At 36.0% G+C, this 27327-nt stretch overlaps 2 protein-coding genes across 2 annotated transcripts; one reads left to right on the top strand and one right to left on the bottom strand.

Moving 5' to 3' along the window:
- The first annotated feature begins 549 nt into the window (after positions 1-549).
- Positions 550-7039, top strand: LOC136844433 (phenoloxidase-activating factor 1-like). Its single transcript, XM_067113662.1, has 9 exons — positions 550-595; positions 1624-1715; positions 2236-2375; positions 2909-3116; positions 3954-4056; positions 4600-4787; positions 5072-5268; positions 5999-6094; positions 6547-7039. Exons 2-9 carry the CDS (start codon positions 1625-1627, stop codon positions 6646-6648), a joined length of 1125 nt encoding a protein of 374 aa, XP_066969763.1. The 5' UTR covers positions 550-595; position 1624; the 3' UTR covers positions 6649-7039.
- Positions 7040-9599: 2560 nt separating this feature from the next.
- LOC136844432 (cuticle protein 19.8-like) lies at positions 9600-18839 on the bottom strand. The gene is made up of 4 exons (XM_067113661.1): positions 18683-18839; positions 12124-12213; positions 11548-11727; positions 9600-10517 (listed from the first exon to the last, which is right to left on the bottom strand). Exons 1-4 carry the CDS (start codon positions 18686-18688, stop codon positions 10422-10424), a joined length of 372 nt encoding a protein of 123 aa, XP_066969762.1. The 5' UTR covers positions 18689-18839; the 3' UTR covers positions 9600-10421.
- Positions 18840-27327: the final 8488 nt, after the last annotated feature.

The raw sequence follows: 27327 nt of genomic DNA, 5'->3' as shown, positions 1-27327 counted from the left end.
CACGCAAAGGTCACCAAAGGAGCAGCATCTCTCTCTCTCTCTCTCTCTCTCTCTCTCTCTGTTTGTTGTGTAATAGATGTAAAATTTGGGCAGCAATTTCTGAATATTTTTGCAACCGAGAACGAAAACGACTTGCTAGACATCACCTGTTACTCTATAAGAGTGTCATGACAGCGAGAAGTTATCACATCTTATACTTCAACTTTCTGTTTTCTTCCTATTATATTGTCGCTTTCCTCATGTGTTACCGGCAAGTAGTGACGTCAATTTCGACGAAGCAATGCCGTTCAGTTGCTGACGGCCGCTTTATTGCTCCCTTTTATCAAACTAAAAGAGCAGGATTAAAGTAATTTTCTTATTAACTAAACGCAAATTAAAACAAATGGAAACTGGTAATCAATATGTTTTCTTTGCGGTCATTTTTTTAATGAGATTTTTCCTTGATTGTCGCTAAAAAAAAAAAAGGATTTTTGTGGGTCTTCCTATTCTAGAAGCATTTGGCAACTCTGTGACGATGAGTCTTTCTTGTCGGTCGGCTCTATAAAATTTACTTCACAAGCTCATGCTTTTCCACAAGCAAACGAAATCTCAACAGGTAAGTTTAACTGCTTCAAGTTAAAGGATTGTGCCCTCTAAAGGAAGTGTACATTTAAAGTTATTTTATGTACTTGTAAAAAGTTAGTTTTCTTTATTACTTTTGTTCTAGCTGATACATACTTTTGTTTCTGTACCTCCATGAACTCGAGATACTATTAGGAGATCAAGTTGTAAGAATCAACGGGATACTGGATTAACAGCGGCGGAAACCGGTTTCGTTACAAATGTTTTCTAGGAAACCGACTCAACGGAAACTTTTTTTTTTTTTTGTTATAATGCATCGTCGTCCGTTCAACAAAAGGCAAGAGCGCGGGTCAGTTGTTATAATATAGATGATTTAAGCAGTTGCTTTCGTCTGCAGACTTCTGTAGCAGACTATTAATCCCTCGATATAATTTCGAATAACATCACATAAAATCCTTTTTGCTTCGTATCGAATTTACATCATTAAATTATTGACTTCGTCTATCTTTAGAGTCACTATTTTACGATGCTTTGATTCACTTAGTCTAATGGATATGATAAATTTGTGTTAGATTGATGTTTAGTATTTATTTTCATTTATTAGTGAAAGATTCAGTGTATTATTTGGGTTATTACGCAAATTTCTGTGAAGCCTTTGAAGTTTAAGTGTAAAAAATAGACAATACCTTACAATGACAAGCTTCCTGTGCTTTTCCTAGTGTGTACTACACCACCTTTAGAGCACCCGAACGGGGTATGTGTAAATATACACAATTTATGTGTGTATGTGCGTATGGCTCATTTCAAAAAATAGGCATCATGACTGATCATCCTCAGGTCTCAGTATACTCTTTTCTCAAGATTGTCGATATGGCAATACCAGTTCCAAATTAAAAATAATACTTCATTGTGAAATATAAATTTGTACTGCATTTCCATTCATGCATGTCTACACAAGCGTGCTTGCGTTTCTTGTTCAATGTTTCTAATATGTTTTTAAGCACCAAATTCTGAATTTGTGCGTATAGAATGACATTATTAAAGTTGCTCTTCACATTTCAGAATGACGAACTTTAAAACCCCGCCGATAACTTTGCTTTTACTGCTGTCAGTATCTGCCTACGCCAGCGGATCTCTGCGCACAGTCAGACAAGGTAAGATGGAAGGGCAAAAATGCTACAATGATACGTGGTTCAATAGAGCAAAAAAAAAAGAAAAAAAAGGAACAGAAAAAATAGTTCATCGAAGAAGGGAAAGGAACCCAAATTCTTTTCTAGCTTGAGTGTTCTGGTCTCTGGGACTGCATATTAATGATTTTTTTTTTTCATTAATTCCGTTATATAACACAAATACTAATATGTTCATGTCCATATGTTTTTGGCTTCGTATCCGGATAGTTCTTGACAAAAAAACTTGAGTCATGGTTATAATAAGAGAAAATACTAGTAAAAAGTATTGTATATACACACCTCTTCACATAGATGTACACACTCACACACACAAGCGCACACTCACCTATATCGATATATACACACATACTCACATACACACAAATACGCACACACATACATATATGTGTGTGTATGTGTATATATATATATACATATATAAATATATAAAGCATGCACGTACACTTTATAAAATGTTAACGTTACCTCTTCTTCATCTGAACAGCTTCTTCATGTGGGGCGGGGTTATCATGTATACCTCTGGCGTCATGCCCAGCTCTTGCCGATCTCATGAAGAATCCAACCAGGGAAAATTTGATTCGGATAAGAGAAGCCCTTTGCAACACTAACAGAAGGAATCCTAGGGTAAGCTATCTTTTGTTAGCAATATATAACATACACATGTATGTGTGTGCGAGATATGCATATAAAAGTATATATATATATATATATATATATATATATATATATATATATATATATATATATATATATATATATTATATATATATATATATATACAGACATATGTATATACATACATATGCATATATATATATATATTATATATATATACAGACATATGTATATACATACATATGCATATATATATATATATATATATATATATATATATATATATATATATATATATATATCTATATATATATATATATATCTATATATATACTGCATATGCAGATAGTTAGATAGATAAATGGTAATTTGCTAATTTAATATCAGACAGAATATGGAATGTTAAATTATGCATAAACCAAAGATGCTAAGTTTAAACAGCCATTTGCATACTAAGAAGTAAAGAGAAATAAAAAGAAGATTGCTCGTATCCTAAGTATTACCTTCCCTTGTCATTACATTTAATATTTTCTTCATGAAAGGTCTGCTGTGGCTCTGCAACGATCCCTACAGAAACTCCTGTGACTCCAGTGACGCCTCCTGTGACCCCCACAGTTCCAAGCAACCCGGGAGGTGGCGAAGTGTTATTGCCTTCAGTCTGCGGGAGAAGAGGAACGCTCAAGAGAATCTTTAACGGCGTTGAGGCACCTGTGGGTGCTTTCCCCTGGATGGCAATCTTTGGTTATAAAGGTGAGTGTCAGTCTCTCTCTCTTCCTTCGTTTTGAGTCAACGGGGTATTTTCAATATGTGATGAAAGTGGAATGTAGAAGGGAAGCAGAGATGACTGAGGCAAGAGTGGAAGGGGCAAGAATAAGTCTGAGTATGTTTATGGATGTGGCTATTCAGGAAGTAATCACAGTATAAAGATAAAACGATCTGATGGAAATTTAAGTGAGATGCTGCAGTACTGTGCTGATGATATGATTAAATGGCTGACTAGGGTTTGTAAGGTATATCTGGATGAGAGAAAACTTTCAAAAGAATGAGTGAAAGGAATAATTGTTCCACTATGTAAAGTGATAGGGGCAGCTGTAAGAATTATAGGGGTATAACATTACTTATAATACCACGAAAAGTGCACAGAGGATCTTGATTTAGAAAGTAAGGTAGATAACAGATACATATAGGGAAAAACATGTGAAATTAGACAAGGAGGATAGGTTATGGATCAGGTGTTTGTATTGAGTTGTGTGAGAAGTTTGAAATGAAAGGAAAAACTGTATCTGGTATACATGGATCCAGACAAAGCTTATAATATAAATAAATCATGCATACATTTCTATTCTCAGCTTCATGTGTTATACTTCCAGACATATAATTAGATTGACTGATACGTAGACGAACTGACATATAAATAAATGAGTAACTATGTTTAAGCAACTGTTCATATCTGTCTTTATAACTCGTTTTAACCATGTGTCAACGGGTGTTAGCAAATTAGTTTTGGTTAAAATCGTCTGAGCACTTTTACAACCTATAAACCTTGCTAACTGATGAGACTAACTGATGTATGCTCTTCTTCTTCAGCACCTAACCTCCCAGAAGGCCTGGACTGGGGCTGCGGAGGTGCTCTTATCAACGACCAATACATCCTGACGGCTGCCCACTGCGTTGTGCCTAGTCTGCCATTGTAAGTACAGTACTCACGGATGAGATAGTCAGAATTGTCTGATGGAGAGGGGTGGTCATAAGGCTTAATAAAATTAGGACTTTTGTAAGTTTGTTCATAGATAATTGGGAAAAGGAAAGGTCGTGATGGTGTTCCATCACTTGGCTGACCATAAAAGTTTGTAATGGAATTATAAGGCCCTTCATAGCAACAATTCAGCCCTATGAGAGCTGAAAGGCAGCTCAGTGGTCTGGCTAAACTACTTTAATAATTCAAATAATTCATGGCAACAATTTATTTATTTAATTATTTATTTATTTATTCATTTATGTATTTATCCATTCAATTATTCATTCATTCATTTATTCATTTAAATATTAATTAATTAATAAATCAGGTAATTGATTAATCTAATTATTTTTTTGTTTATTTGTTTTTTCAGTTATTCATTCATTAATTTATTCATTCACTCATTTATCATTTATATATTTATTCATTTATTAATCAGTTAATTAATCTGTTTATTTATTATTTATTTATTCATATTATTTATTTAATTTACAGAGACGAAATCCGTCTGGGTGAACACAACTTAGACGCGAACCCTGACTGCAGTGAAGCCGACTGCCCAAGTCACCAGGTCTTCAAGATCACGAGGTCCCAGGTCATCTCTCACCCTAATTATGACACCCGAACTCCTCATAGCGACGACATAGCTCTCATTCGCTTGGACAGGAAAGCTACGCTCAACAGTAAGTCTATTTTTGTTCGCATATATATATATATATATATATATATATATATATATATATATATATATATATATATATATATATATATATATATATACATGTATATATGTGTGTATGCGCGTATATTACTATACGGTATATATATAAATAAGCGAAAAATGGATGGAAACTGACCATTAGATCTCCATTCTATTGTTTAAAAATTTTACAAATTATTTTACAATTACGGCGCAGACAAGCCGATAACTCTAATCATTCATGTTATCACTCTTACTCTCACACAGGACTTGTACAGCCAATCTGCCTCCCCGACGTACAGTTCGACCTTGGGTCGTTTTTGAACGGACGAAATGCAACTGTGGCTGGCTGGGGGAACACGGAAGGTGGTTCGAAATCTCGAGTCCTAAAGAGTGTTGGAGTTCCTTTCGTCAGTCTCGATACTTGTCAGCCTCTGTACCAGAGTCTGCTCAATTCCGATCAGGTAGGGAGTGTTCTTAGACTAATAACACAGCAACAAGGAAAAGAAAACTACTGAAATTTCTTCATATCTGAACTGCATTCAGTGATGAGAACAAGATAGCAACTCTCATAACGTAACTTCAGTCTTCTCTAACTTGTAAAAGGAGGTTTCACATATTCTTATCATTTTGATGCTTTAGAAGAGGCTCTTACAACACCAAATTGAGAAAGGGAATGTCAAGCCTTTACATACAAAATGTTGCCCATAAACCAATGCCATTTTCTATTAATTTCTAGGTTTAAGGTCAAAAAGCGTATTCGATTCCCTATCTCTTAGAGCTTGACAGTAGAAAACCCCTTCACTTTATTCTAAATCTTGCTTACAGATACGTTTTGATTTCATAGCTGCTGTAGCAGTTACCATGGTTAGCAATTGCAGTACGCCCATTGAATAGTTTGTTATTCTATTCTATCTTATTTTTTGCTTCCTCAGGGTTTTTAATGTGAATCCCTTTCTTCGTTTCTTTAAATGTAAAATTTAAAATTTATATAGCGAAACTACGTTTTTGCTTACAAAAAATATTAGATTTTTCTTATTTTTGTTTATTTCAAAATTAATGTTGCCATTAAGGGAATAACAAAATAAAAACCAAGGTAGCTATGAGTCATCAGCTCAATCAGTTTAGGACTTTCGGCCACTGAAACAAGCCTGCAATTACCACGTCATCCTAAGTTCGGTAATTTGTTTCCAGCTCTGTTTTGGCGGTGAGGGTGGCCGGGACAGTTGCAGTGGTGACTCTGGAGGCCCCATCTTCCAGGCATCTACAACTGGAACTGTTAGCACCGTTGTAAGTATTGTAGATCTAAAGTAGATCCTTGAATGAGTTGTGTTTCAGTGATGGCAACATAGATACCGTAGACCCAAGTCAACTAATTTAGATCTCAGAATAAGTATATTCTTGTATTTCAGTTAAGAAACGGTCCTCTTTATGTATGGGGGTATGTACATTTGATACACATTTCATATAGATATAAATCTTTAACCATTCGTATACTACAACTTAAATATCTTAATTTGTTCACGAACATTTTATATAAGTGACGCAAATATGCATACATTTATCTGTGTATGTGTATTTAAACGTATTCACTTGTGTATTATGCGTTGTTTGTGCATATAGTGTCTATGTTGATGAAGTATCCATTTGAATGCTTATCACATGCAATTGCTTAAGTGATACACAAGGGAGGAGAGACTGTGAACTAAAGCACTTTCATCAATGCAATATTTCAATTGCAGATTGGGGTGGTTTCATTCGGCAAAGCGTGTGGAGGAGATCCTGCTGTATACACAAAAGTGTCATCCTACAGGTCCTGGATCGTCCAAAATCTGAGACCCTAACCGTCGCTTCTATTGACTAAGATATCTCCAAACGTTGTTCAAGAATAAGGCTCTGTCGCTGGTAAGGCAGTTATCATGACGACTAGGGCACGCTAAAGTTAATATATCCTGAGTAAAATAAGTTATAAAGACAGAAATTTCCAAACCAAGCCTACTGACAAAATTAACTATTCAAGGTTTAAAATAATACATCATACATGCAAGAAGTATTGGCCACTGAAACCGAGAAGTCTAGAATTGATCTTATACGAGTCACCCTTTAAAATAGGTTTTCTACTATGATAAGCATTAGCTACGTTTTCTTTGTATCGAAAACTGAAGATATGTGAAATCTAAAGTTATTTAAAAATATATATATATATATTATTATATATATAAAACTTCCAACGCAGCTGATTGTTTTGCACATGGTTTCTTCCCAAATGTACCTAGAAATATTCCTTAAACGAGAAATATTTCTTAAACGTTATTTCAATCCTTGCCAGTGCCCAGGCGAAAATTATGACAAACTGTTTCAGGACAAGTTCACTTGTATTTTCAGTGAAAATATATTTTCTCTTGCGTTCGGTAACCCTTTCAATGCACGCTCCAACGACTCTTTATCTTCTTGGGCTGCAAAGCTCTGGAATTTTCCTCCTGCTTCTGTTATAAAACCCCTTTTTAGAGGTTGAAGGTTCTTCAGGGGTTGCTCAAACCTTTCTCCTCTCTTTTCCTTTACTCGGGACCTGAGACCCAAAATGGTTGTAAAGGTGTTCAGAGGTAATGGGTATTTTATTAGCATAACGAGAGATTTCAGCTCAATAAGCGGAGGTAAGAGAGATATGAGATAGTATAAATGAACAACAAAAGTTGGTGGAAGTATGCGTGTCTACCCAGGATCTTAGTTGCTGAAAATGTCGAGAAAAGTCTTAATTTGTAATGCAGTTTCATTAAACTGGCACCAATTTAATGGGAAAACATTTACCTCAGGGCTATTTATGAAGATATATATATATATATATATATATATATATATATATATATATATATATATATATATATATATATATATATATATATATATTAATATGTGTGTGTAACTTGATTGCAAGCTTTTGCTAAAATGTATAGCCTATGGGCGCTGAAATGAACCAGTAAAATTTCAGGGATGATTATCACAATAACATTAAACTCTTTGGTACATGAATGGTAAGTCTTATCCCATCCCACTGAATATTAAAGTTCTCAACTACTTTAGTTTCAAGTTATTTGGTAGAAATTAACCAGTCTTGTACCCTCATTGTTGTTTCGTAATAATTATATCTGATATCACTCTAGTTAGATCTTAGTGCAGCCTTTGACCGTGAGAATTATGAATTACTTACCTATAAGCTTAGATTACTGGGAATTGGTGGATCCTTTATTAATATTTTTAGATTAATTTTTAATAGACAGAACCCCAAGGGGTTGTGTTGGTGGCCAGTATAGAAGCCTCAGTAATGTCATTTCAGGTGTTCCTTGGGGTAGTATTGTTGGACCTTTGCTATTTATTATCTATACTGGTGACATATGGCAAGGTCTAGAGAACAAACTGATTGCATACGCCGATGACGCTACTCTTCTGGCTAGTGTTCCCTCTCCGCGCCTTATGCCTGTGATTGGCGAATCCTCGAATAGAAATCTGGCACGTACTCGTGAGTTGGGTAGAATTTGGGGATAAAGCTTAACCCTTTCAAAACTCAAAGTAAGATGGTCGGTCAAGATCAAGAACAATCTTGCCTTCGCATCCTGATTTACATTTGAATGGTATGGTTTTAAATCTCAGTGACTTTGTTAAGATTAAAGGCGTAAGTTTTGATAAGAAATTTACTTTTGAGTAGCATACACGTAAAATTGCTGCCTATGTTTCTCAAAAAGTTGGTATCTTGCAGAAATGTTTTTGAATGTTTCGTGATGAAGCTATTATATCTAGATGTTTTAACTCTGTTCTTCTTCCTTCGTTAGAGCATTGTTCTCCAGTCTTCGGGTGCTGACTCTCATCTTAAGCTTTTTGATAGAGTTGCCATCAGTCAGGTTTATTTTGCTGATGCTAAATGTTGACTTGTGGCATAGTCGTAAAGTGAGCTCATTATGCTATTTGCATAAAATGCACTACGACAACAAACATCTTCAGCACTCATTTTGTCGTTTTCTACCACCCGGCTTAATGCTACTCAGTTTCCTAGGAGTTTATCTTTGCTACAATGGAATAGTTTACCTAGAGCAGTTGTGGAATCATCTGATCTCCAAATGTTTAAGGGAGCAAATTCATTCCCGCTTTCTGCTGACGCCCCCCTGAATTCATGTGTATCGCTTCTATTTTCTATTCCGTCACACTTACTTACCTGTTATTATAACTTGTCTCTCTCTGCAGGGTGATTTCCCTTAGCAGCTCTCTTAAGTTTATAGTCCGTGGACTCTGTCCATAAGGGTTTTCGCAGGAGAAGATTTAAAGAATCTTGACAAAAGGAATTGGTGCCCTTGACGTTTAAACATAGATAAGTTGGTGTCATTTCCTAGACTGAAAATATTCATGGTGTCCGTGTGATGAGTCTTATATTGCAAAGATAAACTCACATAGTCTGAATCCAGCCCTAGATATTTTTCCGTTCCCATGTCTTATCCACGGAAAAACCGTGGTGTAAATTATGAAATGGCTATACTGTGCATTGTTTTTTAATTTCCAAAATCAGTTGACTTTGGAAAGTGAATGAAGTGAAGTCACACACACTCTAGATTACCAGTTATAGAGCTACTACAGTCATGCAGTAGTAGAGACTATAACAACTTGAAGTACGAGGTTATGTTGTGTTTAGTTATCATTCCCAGAATCTTGATGAGTAGAAAGATAGATTTATTCTAATATAGTTCCAAAAATAACTATCTAGATGCGAGCCTTTTGGACCGACATTTAGGAAATTAACACTTCCATGCAGAATACATCTTTTATTGACGTAATAAAATATATATAACATCTCTAACAAAGACAAAGAAACACAGATTGATGAGAACAGCTGAGAAAGGATGAGGCCTTAATAATAGTTTTGAGGTTTGCACTTAGAATTTCATCTTGTTTAACAATGTTTGGCTTTCCATTCATGCCAAAGATTCAGTGAAGATGCTTGGACAGTCAGTTCTTGCCACAAGACTCCGTGAAGAAGAAAAAGTTGTGTGTAGTAAAGAAAGATCAGCATTTATCTAGTACATATTACGCAGTATCTAATTTGCTTGCTGCAACTACTTTCATGTGATAACATTTCTTGGATTTAACTTACCCATATTGCTGTGGAACTAGGTAATACAGGCATTTACGTATAAAGCATTAAGCCGAAGTGCAATGCAACATTTGAAATGGATTACCAACTCTAGTAATCTGACTAGAAGGATACTCTATTGCATCAAGAGTCTACATGCTGAACAAAATAGGCAACTGAAACATAAAAATGAGATATTAGAGCAAACCTGATGACACAGGATCTTCCTAGAACAAGAGGAATTCCTAAAACGGAAGTGAATAATAAGTGAATAGGACAACAGTCGAAGTTGAGGGGGGCAATTCCTGACTTGTTCCTTCGAGAACCAAAACTGCCATATGGCACCGGAGGTGATTCACAGTATATAGGTTGAGGATGCGGATGAAGTTTTCTCAGTAATAAAATGATCATATTTTGCCCTAAACTAAATCATGGGAGGTATGAGAATACCCTTTACATTTGGGGAAAAGGGGTTAGTTGGTAATAGGCTTGCAGGTAGGCTTACAGGAAGCGCTTGATACCCTTGGAAATAGGCTCTTTAGGTTTGGGGGCAGGGATGATCACATCGATACCTGAAGGTTCCTTTCGTAGAGTTTGCTGCAAATAGAAAAGAATATTGAAAGATCAAAATTTCACGTAGAGAACGTATATATATTACTATTCAGATGGTACATACTGTATAATAATTTCTCCCCTATGAAGATCAAAATTAAAATAATTATGCTATCTGAATGATTTCAAAGGAGGAATTTCAGTGTTTTAAATTTATAAAACCAACTTCAAGGGATGACTACGTTAGAAGATTAGAAATAAGAACCGGAGGAGTTATTGGTGTTTTAAAATGAACCATCAAAGTTGTCACTTTCTCTCAATGCGTGGGAAAGCATTTGATCCGAAGAACACTTTGTCTGTCATAAGAATAATTTATTAAATCTAGCTCTCAAATCAGTAATAACAATGAAGGAAGCATCCTTTTGGAACAGAATACGTCACCATTAAAAGTAGAATTGAGTTTTTTTTATGTAGAAATGCCTTGAATGTTAAAGTAGTACTAAATTCAAGGAACATCTCCAAATCACAATACAGTTTGAAAAGGGGCTAAGCGTTAACTGCTACGTGATTACCTTGAAAGGAGTCTACGAGTCCTACAAACCGGAATGGGAATTTGCATGGTGACTATGAATTACCTAAGACTTCATCACAGAAGCTCTCATCTTTTTATGAATGAATTATTAGGATTGCGTACGCTGAATGTGTTCATTGAAGTATGGCTCTGCTTTGTGAAAACATTGGCATCATCCCTTAAAATGACTCATGTTCTTTTTATGGGGAAGAACTTTTAAATATCTCATCACTGATGAAGAGTAAAAATAAAACCGTGAAAGAGTGGTTGACCCAAACCGCCGCGCTTTCCTTTCCGATGAGGCAATACAGATTTTAGATGATTTTGCAGATTTCAAGATGATACTAATGTTGAAAAAAAATTCAGTATTATGAAAAAACAGGTACACGGTCACTACTAAAGTTCATTTACTCCCACGCAGTCTCAGGCATCACCAAGTAAAATCACCACCAAACCAGTCCTATAGAGCTTTTATATTAGTCCTGAACAATGAAGGATACTAACCACAAGGCCATTTCCGTCCTTCTTGTCTTCGTAAGTGACGGTGTAGACGAAACCATCGGGAAGGACGTAGCTGTAGGATCCCTTGACGCGTCCATCCTCGTCACCGATTTCGGCGCGGTTTTGGTAGTTGGTGGTGTTCTTGTCCATCACGGCCCACCCGAAGTTGTAGGGTTTTGGGGGCTGCAGAAAATACAAAGTTAATTTTTACATATTCATTCATTTATGTATTTATTTGGTAATTTATTTTTTCTTCTTTTTTAATAACTGAATTCCCTTTTCTGCGCTTCCGATTACCTTCTGCTACTGCTTTCAAATGAAGACCATATTATTTGGAAGCTTGAATTTCAAGTCAGTGGTCCCTGTGGGCTTGTTCCATATGAATTGAGTTCATATTCTAATAACAACAACAACAACAGAAACAATAATAATAATAATAATGAATTAAAGTTCAATAACAGATATTTATCGCAGAATAAATCCTGATAGGAAAGCTATGAGAGTAGACGTGAAATGACTTAAAGGCAGAAAATAATACCTGGAGTGAGACTGAATAAAAAACAAGTTTCAAAACTGTACCTCAGTAGGAGTCTCCTCTTCGTCGAACACAGCGTTGCTGCCAAGTTTGGCAGACAAGGCAAAGGCCACCATTCCAAACAATACCAGGACCTGCAAAGAAAAAAAAATAGAGAACTTGATTAGCTGCTACAATGACAGAAGTAGTTCTGTTTTGTGAGTTACGATTCTCATACCGTGAGAATATTTGTCACGCATGTGGGGGCATGTGTGAATTATAAGTTTCGTATGAAACAAGACGGTATTCATTCTTACATCTAAATTGTTATATTGACAAATGATTTGTTTCTTAATGACTCAGCAAAATATTATTCTTTGACTTCATATTTAAATCGATATAACTGCCATAAATTCTAAGACTAATGTAAATGGCATGAGAAGCAAGGGATAAAAAAGTTAATGAAACTAAAATCTTAAGGAAATAGAATTATAAAGCATAAGGGGGTGGGGGGGAATGAATGCATGGAAGATATTAAATAATAAAATTATGCAAATGCTGGAGATTTCCTTTCCAGTCGTGAATGAGGTTAAATCGCCTCCTCATTATTATATACTTGACGTGTTCTTTAGGATGGTTTCTGTCGGGTAGGTTTACCACAAATGGCTGTTGCGCAGACTTCGATTTCTAGAAGATTACAGATGTTACTTGCGCATCTCCCGAAGTCATTGCTGATTACCACAGAGAGAGAGAGAGAGAGAGAGAGAGAGAGAGAGAGAGAGAGAGAGAGACTGTTTGCGTGTAGAAAAACAACGAATTCTTTCGAAACCTTTATGCTTCCGCAAATGACGAGATTTTCCAGGGAGAATAAACAGCCTTGCATTCAGGCTTAATGGGTGATATGCTTCTTATTTCTTCAGAAAAGTCGTGTTGCCAAATTCATAACATTTCTGCTCTGATTTTTTTTTTTACTTTACGGCTTATCATCAAAGCTGAGTGATGCACAATTGCAAAGACTGCTCAGATTTCTATTTCGACTTTTCGCCGAGAAGTTGGGAACAAAATAAATGTCTGTTCGGTTTTATGAGCTTGTGTTCATTTGCTTATCTTTATATTCGCTTAGTTAATGTGGTTAAATCGTCCACAACGATTTTTTATTTTACTTTGGAAAGTAGCCTAGGCGTTCTGCCGAAATTGGTCAGCAAATGACAAAATCGGTTTATGGTTATATAGTCAGTTACTTGTGTTTACATTTGACTTGTAACTGTATAATCTCAAGGGCAGGAAGAGCAAACGAGAGGCGTCGTTCGGTTCTTTATGACTCTGCTACCTTGCTCTTTCGCAAGGCGAGATTTGACCCAATGACGCAACCGCCCTCCTGGAAAAGGAAGGGCGGGCGTGGAGGAAAGGGCCTCTCACTTTCATCACACATAAAAACTCGGTCTGGGTTTACTCTCGGCTGTAATGAGAGTCACGGGACCAGGGGACCTTGATATAGGCAGTGAAAGTGCAAGAGCGAGCATTTGTTTGTCGCCCCTTGTGCCAACATTAACCGAATATGGCTTCTTTTTTTCTCTCTCTGTCTTTCAGCGATTGCTTGGGGGATATCCTCTGTAGGTCAAGTAGCGGTACCTAATAGTCCTTGCAACGCCTTTTGTGATGACATTTCAGATATTATTCAAGGATAGTCGAGGGAAAGTTGAAGACGGTGATTTCCAGACCTCAGCTCATGGGCGATTGTTTTATGGTCATTGAAATCTCTCAAACTTGTTCATGACTTGAATATATATATATATATATATATATATATATATATATATATATATATATATATATATATATATATACAGTATATATATATATACATACACACACACATATATATATATATATATATATATATATATATATATATATATATATATATCTATATATATATATATATATACATATACATATAAATTATTTCAAGTACTTTTAGTATCATTTATTAGATGATGTAATAACTATCAAGTGCAGTTCTTGGAAGGTTTTCGAATGGTTTGAAATGTTGGCTAATTCTTATTCCCTCCCTGCCATACAAGCAAATGGCTATTCATGACTATAAATAATGGAATTAAAAAAAAATCCAAAGTAAAATTATGCTCAAGACGTTGGCCAAATCCCGTCCTTATACTCCGAGTAAATTAATGCCTTATTCTTCACTGGCGAGATGCGGAAATGGTTTTACTGAAAAGAGAAATGCTTTACCAAGGAAGCTGAAAAGAGAAAACCTGAAATGCCCTGGCAATTTATCTGACCTTGTCACTCGTGAAGTGAACACTTTTTTCATTTATTAGTGAAATGCAGGAAACTAGGGAACTTAAGTTAGGAAAGTAAGAGGATGGGCGTAATATAAAGATTTAAGAATAAAAAGAAATTAATTAGAGGAGGGTCCCTCGAGGAAAAGAAATAGAAACGTATTTGTACAATTTTGTTGGACTCTTCACTAGGAGAAGAAATCAGCAATTATCTTTTTGTGTTTATGTTTGAGAGAGAGAGAGAGAGAGAGAGAGAGAGAGAGAGAGAGGACAATCAAAGTTGTGTACCTCCTACACGGAATTCGAGTGAATGAAATTGAATGAAATTGCAAATTCGTGCAAAAGACTGCACTCTTCAGCTTGGACCACCCTTCACCGTCTATTTGTTTATCGTTTCCATTGGTTTCATTTTCGTTGAAGATTCTTTTGTACATCTACTAGGACGTAGATATCTGACCCGTCATTGCGTCAGTCAAGACGTTACCTCTTGGCCATGAAACGACGTTGAAACGTGCGGGACAGGAAACTCAGTTAACAAAAGTTAGGGAAGAATTTACCTTGCAAATACAATAATACCACACAAAAGTAAGCAGGAGTGAAGTAGGGTATACAGACACAGACATATGCATATATATACATATAGATATGTATCTGTATACCACACAAATGTAAGCAGAAATCAAGTGATATACAGACACAGACACATGCATATATATACATATAGATATGTATCTGTATACCACACAAATTTAAGCAGAAATCAAGTGGTATACAGACACAGACACATACTGTATATACACATATAAACATGTATCTGTGTCTGTGTCTGTGCAGAGAAAGGGAGTGATGAGGGAAGGGAGATGGAAATACACTGGTTGCTCCAGGGGTCGATTATTTGTTCAGTGCGTGGGGTCATCGGCACGATAGCCTGACCTTCGGAGGAAAGAGAAGGGAGTAGCTATTGCTCCAGGTCGAGCTAACGGGAGGGGTCCTAAAAAGTTGTCTGTTTATTATTTTCACAATCTTGAAGCAGTAAAAGTATATTTGGGCGGAAATCGAGTATGTGATTTGTTAGTTCTCTTTGGTAATATGAAATTATAAATTTTACAGAATGATAAGCATGAATGTATGAAAGTATAATAAATCCTTAGTAGTAGAGTTTTCACATTTCGTGCTTTGTTAGATTTCTTAGGTAATATGAAATTATGAATATTAAAGAATAACAGGTCTGAATGTATGAACCATAAGATACATATTAACTACTAGAGTTTTTACACTTTAATACCTCACGTCTTGGAAGAAACGACAGTTAACATCATAAGGCTTTTTGGTTAATGAATTCCCAAATGGTGTGAATAACGGTGATAATGATAAACAGTATTATAATACACTAATTATAAGGTAAATAGCAATAAAAAAGCAAGGTATTAACGGAGACAGTTTAAAGGGAGCACAACTTTGAAACGAAAACGTAGTTGGAGAATAATTCCCGGGGAAGAATACATTTAGAAATTCATATTCTGTCTCAGGAACAGTAGACTCGACCAGACTGAAAGAATCAATGAGACAGCGCAGACGAGGAAAAGGAAAGGAAGAAGGAGGGAGAAAAAAAGAAGTATGAATCACAAGGGCCTATATCCAGAGTGAAAGGAGCAAAGTGAATGGACTTCAAAGGGGGAGGAAGGGCAGGAGGAGGAGGAGGAGGAGAATGGGGATTAAGGATGGAAGGGAGCCACTGGGGTATGGGGACATGGAAGGAGGAGAGGGGCAGCGCATAGAGTAGAATACCAAAGAGGCGACCGGGTATTCCTGGAGATAATACGTAGCAGAGTCGAGAGTGAAAGGCACTGAGACGGAAGGTCTATCGATCTTTTTATAATTCTCCAGAATTACGCTGAGGAGAGAGAGTTAGGATTTGGTGGGGGTGGGGAAACGGGAGGGGGTAGACCAAATTGGGCATGATATGCGAAGGCCTCTAGCAGATCAATTTCCTACATGGGTAAGAAATTGTGAATGTAGACTTTCGAGTCCCCGGGAGGTGGTGGTCGATGGCGTAATATGCGTAACATGATTCTGACTTTCTATTGTAGCTTCTTAACGCATTTTTTTATGTGATGTGAAGTTGCTTGGAACCAGAATTTGTAATTTTAAGATAGCTAACAACCGCAAGTGTATTTTTTTTATTTAAATTTAAATTTCAAAGTTTATTTGCGTATAGTAATCTTTATTGACAAAATAAGGCTACGACTTACCAGTACTATCATAGGTGCTCCAAAGTTTATGGATATAAATACTCATTTTCTGTATCATGTATTAATGATATTTAAATTAAGCTTTATTTTTGCCTGTTCTGTAAAAGTATACTTATAATAACATTTCCAGGACAAGATTTTAACACCAGTAATCCTAATGTGTCATTCAGCTTTTGACCTCACCAGTGCCCAGGTTACCCGTTTAGTCTTTTCGTCAGTCAGGTGAGGACGTTTAAGTTTAGTTAGTTTATCACACTGGCAATCAAAACAAGTGCTTCTTCTTTGAATCAGGCACTTAAATCTAGCAGTTGTACGTGACTCTCTCTTTCACTGCTTGTCTTCTGTAGAGAGAGAGAGAGAGAGAGAGAGAGAGAGAGAGAGAGAGAGAGAGAGAGATCAGAGAGTTACTTTTTATTTTATGACTTTTGGATCTGTTCAGCCTGGTTTTTTTTTTTCGGTCTCTCTTTCTCTTTCCAAGCCTGGCCAATTCAGGACCTCGCCAGACGTCCAACTATTCAAATGAATTGCAGTTTTGTCTCATGCAAAATCCAACAGCGAGACTTGCTTAATCATCAGCCTAAAGGAAAATGCAAATTGCAGTCGTTCTCGAAAGTTCTGGTAAAAAGATGAAGAAGAAGAGTGAAAGAAAATTGAAAATGACTGCGGCTCTAGATCGCTCCAAACTAGCAGCCGCCCTTGAATGGAAAGTGGATTCCGTAATAAAAGACATGATCATAACTACGCTGTTTTGGCTGGAGAAAGTTGCCGGGCAACAAGGTGGTTGTGCTCTCTCTCTCTCTCTCTCTCTCTCTCTCAACTCAGTGAAATTTACACTGTACTTGACAGGTGCTGTTAGAGTGTACTGATTCAAGATAATCGTGGTGAAAGAGGCTGGGGAGACTGAACAGATGTACTCGTAATGAAAGAGAAATTCCTTCAAGTTGCAGAAGGCAGAAAGAATAAGAGAGAGACAAGCAGACAGAAGACAGGCAGAGAAAGAGAAAGAGACAGACAGACTGACAGCCTGAAAGAAAGACAGATAGACCCAATCACCGAAAGTGCTTAACGGCATTGAGACACCGAATAAAAATGTCATTTTTATAGCAATCTTCTTTCAGTAATCACTAACTTAACATTTGTAAGTTTCACTTCTGCTAACCTTACTGAGTGTCTATGTAACTAAATTTGCCTGTAATACCTTTCATGCCCCACCACTTACAGACATGCTTAAAGCAGCAATTACCTTCATCAAGACCCGTTACTAGATCATTCGTCATAATGCCGTCTGGTCCTCGTCTCAGAAACAAACAGTTACAAATAAATTATTCTAGACAGGAAATCGTTAGAGATTCCAGCCTGGTCACTGATGCTCGACAATGAATTCCGGTCATGTGGATCTCTCTACTGTACGTGACTGCGTGTGTTTGTTTTAGACTAGCCTGCTTATATATTTTGTCACTTTTGTTACAGTCTGACAATATTCAGGCCATGTGTGATGACGGGTTGAAAGTTTTCGGTCGAAAATAATTACAAAAAGTAAACACAAAATTACGATGCAAATAAAAATAAACGGCGCAGCATCCCGCGACAAATGTTCTAAAAAAGAAAAGTTACGATTAAAGAGTCAGTAATTTACGCACGCGGGCAAAAAATGGTTTTTCAAAAAAATATATAAATGTGCATATCATATTCACTTTTCATCAATGTTATTTTTTTTTTAGATTTTCAGTATATAAAATTGTCATAAGATGCGTTGTAAATATTTAGAATATAAAAGAAGCTGACAGGCTTGTTTTAAGCATATTTGTGCTCTTGCTCATGCCGGCTCTGCACACCTTAAGAAATCTATCAATCAAACTTAAAATATACTAAGTGATATTTATGTCATACCAAATTTACTATGAATTACTAGAGAGAAAAATGCTGAAACTAACAACAATTGAAGTTAAACGTATTGCTAAGGTCTAAAAACGCGTTTCCCACTACTAGAGACTTAAGTTGAAATCGGCGTCATTCTTAAAACACAAACAACTGCACTTCGGTCTGCTGACGGATCTCAAAGACCAACTTACCTTCATTGTGACTGAGAAGCTGCTGTCGAGCGAATGGTTAACTTTTACAAACTAATGGCGTTGACTGAAGCCTCTCACTTACTCCATCCCCTTATATACGTACCGGACGTTGCTCCTCCCCTTCATAAAGGTCGCTCCAGCAGACGTCAAAAACGTTAGGGGGTGGATTCTGAGCTGAGAAGTTTGCAGTCTGGTCTGAAGGTCCTGCCCTGTGACTGGTGGAGAAAGTGTGCACAGCCAATGAGAGCAAAGCCATGTCGCAGAGTAACGTTTTTCATCTCATATAGAAACAAGAATCGGGTTCATCTCGTGAGATCATTGCCTCAGGGGGTAATGAAATCCCCATTCTATAATCGCCCCTAAAGAAAGAGGGAAGTGCTGTTGACATTTCCATTGGCTTACGTTATTAGATCGGTGTTGTGATATGGAAGACGGTTCGAGTACAAACCTTCGTGAATATGATGTACTGATATCGGGATATAGCATTTACCTCTGATTTCCGTTTAGATACAGTTTTTTTTTTTTTTCACTGTATGTCGTGACTGATATGAAAATCGACAGAAATATTTAGGTCCCAAGAAATAGAGAGAAAAAAAAAACGAGGAAAAAATTGATTGAAAACTGATATGTTCAGTATAGGAAACTATGAGTGTGCATACACACATACCCACATCCACCATGACGAAAACACACACACACATATATATATATATATATATATATATATATATATATATATATATGTGTGTGTGTGTGTATGTGTGTGTGTGTGTGTGTGTGTGTGTGTGTGTGAGTGTGTTTGTCATGTTTTAGTTTCCATCTGAGCTGGAGAAACTTGTTTAAACAGTACAGACAGCATAAATGGAAGAATACAATTATTATTCACGTTGCAATCATCCACATATTGGAATATATTGTGGGAAATTATTAGCCTAGCACAGCGCAATTGCTTATTACAATAATGAAGGATAAGAGACGTGAATATTTATTATAACCAAAGAAAAACTAGATAACTGCTTTCACTTTCCCCTCCTTGTTTTTTTGTAGAACGAATGGTTCTCAGTGCACATTCTGAGAAACACAGAATAAGAGAGAGGTTATCGGAGTGAACAACTGAATGGAGACTGAGCAGATGTCCTCCGCCCGCATAAATGAACAAATAGCCAGACTGAGTAGGAAACCAGGGAATGAAAGTGAGAGTTCACTAAGGTCGTCCGCGGTGGGAGTGGCCGTTTTCTCCTGAGATCTATTTCTGTATGAACGAAGCCATGAATATAAGAATGAGAGAGATATACAGACAGACAAACAGTCAGAGAGAGAGAGAGAGAGAGAGAGGGAGAGCGAGAGAGAGAGACTACGTATATGGACGTGAGAACGAGATAAAGAAAATGACAGAGAGCGAGAGACAGATAGACAGACAGAAAGGTGATCCATATAAGATAAACAGTTAGATAATCAGGTACTGGAAGGTTTATTTCTGATTTTATCATCTACTGAAGGGTAAGGGAACGAATAAGTCAGGTTTGGAGATCTGGTGGAAAAGATTGTGCCATTTGTTTTTGTAAGGAAATAATATCTCAAAGACGCCAAGAACACCTCGTCTTAATTCGGTGACTTATCTGTTTTCGTTATAGTTGAATTTTCGTTACTCCAGAATATCAATATTCATTCTGTTATTACCATTTTCTTTTGTCTTTTGAACTTTCAAGGGCTTGGACTTAGAGGAACATTACTTTATCCAGTTCAAATAGGAAAATTTTTTTTTATTTCTTTCATCTACACACCCAAAATTCATTCACATTTATTTATGCGGTAATTTTTTTTTGAATGACTGACTGATATGATTTTGCAAACTGGCATTGCAACAACAATGGTCTCCGAGGTAGTAATTTTGGTTACTCTGAACTAAAAACAAAAGAGAAGGTAGTTGAAATGACAAGAGCGTGGAAAAGGCTTCTCGAAATTATAAGGAAGTAAACACAATCCATTTGCTATTATCTCGTCCGCCTAATGTTTTCTTCCTATTGTAATCATTTGGAAAACTGATTGGCTGGCGTAGTTACATTAAACAATAATCATCTCTACCATTCGCCTTCTTCCACAAGCAATCTTGGGACACCGCTATTGCGTATTTTAGTGGCATTATACAGTCATTATACAGTTATTTCTAACCTCTTCCAAGAGTAATCACGAGACGCCATTATTCACTGTCAGAATCACATTGCGGTGTCATAATACCTACTGTACAGCCTACATTCTTCAAGAGGTAACCGCAGAGCGGCATTTGCTTTTGCAGGTTTTATTTTCTCTCTCTCTCTCTCTCTCTCTCTCTCTCTCTCTCTCTTCTTCTCTCTCTCTATTTACCTTTACCTTCATGCGTTTTGGCTGTTGCCTTGCGGCTTTTTGTTTGTGAAATAGCAATTTCTCAAAGCAAGCACCCGTAGGCTATAAGTTAAATGCTATTTCTCATAACTGACTCAGTAGCTTTGCTTTACGTTATGATACATTGACCTAATCTTATTACGCACATCTCTTCTTTCCAGATGGAATCTCTTCCTGTCTCCACCTATAATCCTTTCCATTGCTGAAAACTAACTATCATATCAAAAGTATCTGTTGAAAATAAGCAAGGCTGTGGTGATCAACACAAAATTATGACCAACGTATTTGGATAGCTTAATATTGTCTCATTGTAATCCAGTAATCATAACAAATATGAAAGTCATCGACACCTGTTAAAATAATTTCTTGTGACATATACCTTATAAACAGTTTCCTTAAAACATTTAAAAGAATGCTTTATTTCAAATGAAGTATTCAGCTGTGGATACCTTTTTTTTTCACTAAATAGCAGTCCTTAGGGAGGGTGTAACGTCAGAGGAAAACGAGGTAGTACATATATTTTTTCACTGTCGAATGACGGATGACTCCTACAGCCTCAGGTTAATACATCACAAAAGCCTCATCGTGATACGCTATTAGGTATACGCCATGATCCTTGAAATACTGTGGCTCCTGTGGATTCAAAACCGTTTCGTTTTAACCCTTCTAGCACATTCAGTGCTCTAATTCTCTCAGTATGACCACACCGTCTAAACAGTATTATCCAGCTCCTTCCCTACGCTGAAGCTTTTATCCGATTTCGACCTACCTTGGCATTTCTCTCCTAGTCGAATCTGTGTGACCATCAGGTTTATTTTTCTTAATCAAACGGCAATTCCCAAGAACGTCTCTTCATTGATTAATGGCTACGACCAGTTTTAATCATTCTTTATTTGATGAACTTCTTTATCAAGTTATGCTCGTGAAAATATAAAGGAATGCTAATGAAAACAGAAATTACTGTCTACAAAAGATTATTTAATTCCCTCAATGTCTCATACAATTAGAAATAAGAAATTAAACATTACTTCTACATATCAGCACTAAATGACATGGAAAGAACAGGGAAGGCCGTTACCCCCTTACTTTTATAGTCAGTCAGGAATATTCTTGCACTGGAAAAAGTTAGATTTGAGACACGACTTACAAACAGCGAAATTTTTCTTCTTCTTTTAACGTGCTTTTTTCCCCCCATTTGTATGGGGTAAGCACGATGCCTTCTTTTTGAAGGACTTTGATTTGGCTTTGGGGTAGACTTTGTAGTCTCGATCGGCTGCCCTGCCTGTCATCGCCTAGACCCCGGTAGCGTATATACATGTACAGTATTGTACCAGTCACCAGCGCCCTTTCTCCCAGCAGCGAGGAGACGTTGCGCGGTTAGGTCGACAGTCGAGACGTGTGAGGTGTTACCTTTTGAAAATGATATTACTGTAATAAATTCGGGGGGTCAGATCATTTCAAATCTATTATTATACTAATACAGACAGAAGAACTGATATACCTGAGTATTCTAATTCATCAAAATTCAAGGCAATCTTTTCTTTATAGAGCTTAAATTTATTTACATTTTTGACAAGAATTAATTGCATCCTACTAATGCGGGAATCATTTAAAATATCGCGCCGGGAATAAAATATTACAACTTTGATGCCGGTAACAGTTTCAGCCGCTACTGACTTTTTACACCTTGCAAGAAGTGATTGTTATCCCTCAAAGAAGCTGTTTATTCAGTTCGAAGTCCTCAGCATTCAAAATTAAATGCACTGTCATTCCGCCGCGTTTCTTGGGGAAATTCTTTGTAATTCATATATTAGCCGAAATCCTTTTATAGAACTCGGTGTAATGCTTGCGTAAATCAAACCAAACATATATAAAAAATATAAAAGCCGTTCGATTATCAGACAAATACTGACAGATCAGAAGTAAATGCTCCATTAGACCTCTGAGCCATGCAGCATCCACTAAATCGATTTTGGTCGTTAGTCGCTGTTTACGAAAAGACAGCGAAAGCCAAGGACGGCGGAAGGGGAAAGGTTGCGCCAGTGGACGAGAGGCGACGACGCCCTGACCAGAAGTCCTCCATTCCACTTTCAATTTCGTCTGTCCTTGAATCCGATCTGGCAAGAGGTGATGATGAGGGTAAATTGGTGGGTGCTTAATTTGATTATGGACAATTGCGCGGCCAAGTGCATTAAATGATCACTCAGGAGGAAAATAATTAGGTAAGTGATTTGGCCGCGTGTGATAAGGTTGAGATTCATGGCTGCCCGAATGCTGAGTCGGCGTTGTTGGGCTTTCCCGAGATCAAGAACGTGAAGGAAAACAAATAATTTCGAACGGAATTAACCTTGACCTGGACCACACTGCAATGTTGGGTATATATGTGCTTCGATGGAAAAAATTTTTGGCAATGTTCGAAAATAAAGAGGACTGAAATTATTGACATTTACATTTAAATTTTACAATAATGATCAATAAGTTCACCAGAAGATGACAGGATATGTCTCATTCATATTGCTTTTATTTACATTTGCAATTTATGAAAATAAATTGGCAAAAGAAAATAAGAAATTGCCCGAATCCTGGATAAATCATTCTGAATAAGGAAGATAAATATAATTGAATTTCTAAAGACACGTAACCTGAAGTATGTCTATTGAAAATGTTTATATAGTAAAAAAAAATAAGGAAAGAACGACTGAATAGTTAGATGCAAATAAAATAAAGGCTTCTACAAGGAGATAAGTCAACACACAAGGGAGTGACTGCAGAGATAAACATGAAAACGCCTTGACCTCATTCATCCTTAACTGCTGATTCAGTAATGAAACCCTCACAGCTGAGACTCATGCTGTGATATATATATATATATATATATATATATATATATATATATATATATATATATATATATATATATATATATATATATATATATATATATATAATATTTATATAATATATATATATATATATATATATATATATATATATATATTGCATATGTTTATTATTACAGAAATTTCTATTCATAATTACCATATAGAAGATAGTCCTTTTCTATATATATATATATATATATATATATATATATATAGAGAGAGAGAGAGAGAGAGAGAGAGAGAGAGAGAGAGAGAGAGAGAGAGAGAGAGAGGATAGTCCCTTGTTGGTCGAGGAAACGCACAGGCATAACGCTTCGTCTTGTTTTACTTCGGTAAAAAATAGGCTTTTCTAATCATTTCCCTCGGGTCAGCAGCCCCGTGATCTAGCATCAATCCTCATACCCACTGCAAATATATGATAGTTCCAAGTTTGATTTTATTGTCACTTGGCCCTGAGAGTATTGCGTAGTGAGTTTTTGTTTTTGAAATAACATTTTTTCCCAGTCGTAGCTCCTTTTATTTTGTTGGTAATAATTTCTTTTGTGATGTATGTCCAGTTAATCAGTGTTTTTCAAACTTGGTTTAGCTCATATTTACCTTTTTATCTTCTGTTTCTCTCCTTGTACAGGGAAAATGTGAGTTATCACACACACACACATACACACACACACACACACACACACACACACACATATATATATATATATATATATATATATATATATATATATATATATATATATATATAATTTTTGTATATATATATATATATATATATATATATATATATATATATATATATATATATGCGGGTATCTGTTCACTCATTTTCATCTATCCAATTATTATCTGTTCATTTTACTCATTTCCTCTTGCGTTAACTCTTTATTTGATTAGAAAACACAAGCTAAAGAAAACGGATAAACGAACATTTTCAGTTTTTTTTTAAAAAAAAGCACCGTAACTTTAATTCATTATTGTGATATTTATCTGTGTTTTCCGATTTCCCACTGAATGATGAGAAGAAAAATCTTATTCCTTTACACCACGTTCCACGGTCCAGATATTTAACTTTTGATAAATTCCATTTTTGCTTCATGATACTTGATGTACTGGAGGTTATTGTTGCCGAATCATTCGCCTGGTTTGACCTTAACCTTGACTTACCTTCCAAGACCGCCATTTTGCTGAAAACATTAAAAAATGTTGATAAAACATTTTACACATATTATTGGCATTGTATGTGTAAAATGTTTCATCAACCTTTTATTCATTAGTTAATTTAGCCTTATCATTTTCCCTTTACATGAAAGAAGCGGTTTTTCTCTAATGTGATGTTTAGGGGTATAAAGGTTTTTGTCACTTACTATGTGTTTCATGTGATGTAAAAAAATTTTTTTTTTTTATTTTAATGACAAACAGGCAATACCAAAGCGAACCTCTATAGATTTGCAATATAGTTACCAAGAAGCTGTTTTAAAAACTATTTTTCAGTATGTTGATGCCGGCTTAACGTAGAATATAAGGTCAAGTCACAACCCACACGAAAGATAAGGATCTTGAGCTGTAAAAAGATATTGAAAACGTTTTGACATTTATAGTCAGGAAAAGGGCGAACTTTTAGCAGCATGGAGCAAGATGGAGAGAAAAAAAAAACGCCTTTGATCACCAACTAGTTTTGACTTGGGTTTCAGGACCCACAAAGACAACTGGCAAAAAGGTGACATTTTATGGTCAAGTCAGTATGGGCTTATGACCCGGAGCGGTAAGAGAACTTAAAAGAAGAAGAAGAAGAAGAAGAAGAAGAAGAAGAAGAAGAAGAAGGGTCTACGCTGCGTATGAGGTCAGTCGACAGTGCAAAGGATGGTTATGTTCACCCCATAGGGAGAGAATGCCCTCAGTGCGTCTTACGTGGTGTACTGTAGGCATTACTAAAGGAAGTCTGCAGTGTTCCTTCGACTTATAGCAGCACCGGTTTTATAGCCTTTTACTTTACCTCCTTTCCCTATTCTCTTTCTCCAGTCTTGATGTCTAATCTCTCAAAAATTAGCTTTTAGTGCAGCCGTAGATTTTTCTCCCTGTTCCACCTTTTGGTCATTGTACTGCATCACCTTTATTTTAAAGTTCTCCTTATCTTGCTATCCAACCTCTCCAACTCCCTCTTTTCACTATCTTGAGCGCTGAATGGACGAAAGTGTCCCAGTCTTTGGCTTGACGGCCTAGATTTCATAAAACTAAAGCGGTTATGTTCAACAGAGGCGTAGCTTCCTGTTGGTGTCCCTTCGACACTGATGGTTCTGCAATCAAATCGTCACGTATAGGAGCAATAAACTTGATAAACTCTAATATTCATATCCCAAACTATAATTAATGTTATCTAATCTAACGGACACTTGATACGCCAGGGAAATAATTGATGTCGTGGAACCAATCAACCACGTAATGTAGACGAAGATTGGTTTTTAGCTAATGGTTCTCAGTCAGTAAGGTGTTACAAGACGAGGTACCAAATTGTATGATACTATCGAACACTTAGCCCACTCACTATTTTCTATCTGAACTTGGCTATACACCATTGAATCCAGCCCGTCTCCTTGACTGAATAAAAGATACTTTACAGACGAAATCCCTGATTACAGCTAAAATCAACGTTTAGCTTTACATCCAAATTACTGTAGGTTTTGAACTAGAAGAAACTAATAATTTTTTTGAGAACTTGTGGGTTATAACTTGTGGGTTTGACGTGAACTGACGTGGCAAAAATAAATTATTTCATCACTAAAACTGAATCGTTGATTTAATTAAATGTGAAATAAGGAGCAATGTGCATTCGGGAAAGTATCACTAGGATGAAGTCTTACACTGCAAATCTTCAGTTTGTTTTCCATAATGTATATATATATATATATATATATATATATATATATATATATATATATATATATATATATATATATATATATGTATGTATCTGCATTCAGATATATATATATATATATACATTTCATATATATATATATATATATATATATATATATATATATATATATGAATATATGTTTGTGTGTGTATATACATATATGTGTGTGTGTATGCATACGAGTTTTAATGATACTGCATATATGTGTAGTGGTTAGCAGTCACAAGTTTACATTACATTGCTTATCTATATAAAGACTTCACAAAAATACGTGAAATGAGGTCTCAGTGACATGTGTCATGATGACTGGTCACACGTGTCGGAGATAAGACTAAAAGTTCCCAGATGACTGACCATTTTTTTTCAAGTTTCTTAGAATTTTATTTGCAACCTTTACATGGTAAGAGAAAACGTGACTTTTATTTGTTTGCTCTTTATGTTTTTATTTTCTTCGAGATTTA

The sequence above is a fragment of the Macrobrachium rosenbergii genome, chromosome 12 (assembly GCF_040412425.1).
Source record: "Macrobrachium rosenbergii isolate ZJJX-2024 chromosome 12, ASM4041242v1, whole genome shotgun sequence".
NCBI classification, from domain to species: domain Eukaryota; kingdom Metazoa; phylum Arthropoda; class Malacostraca; order Decapoda; family Palaemonidae; genus Macrobrachium; species Macrobrachium rosenbergii.
The sequence above is the reverse complement of the archived record's forward strand: the minus strand, read 5'-3'. Positions and strand labels throughout refer to the sequence as shown.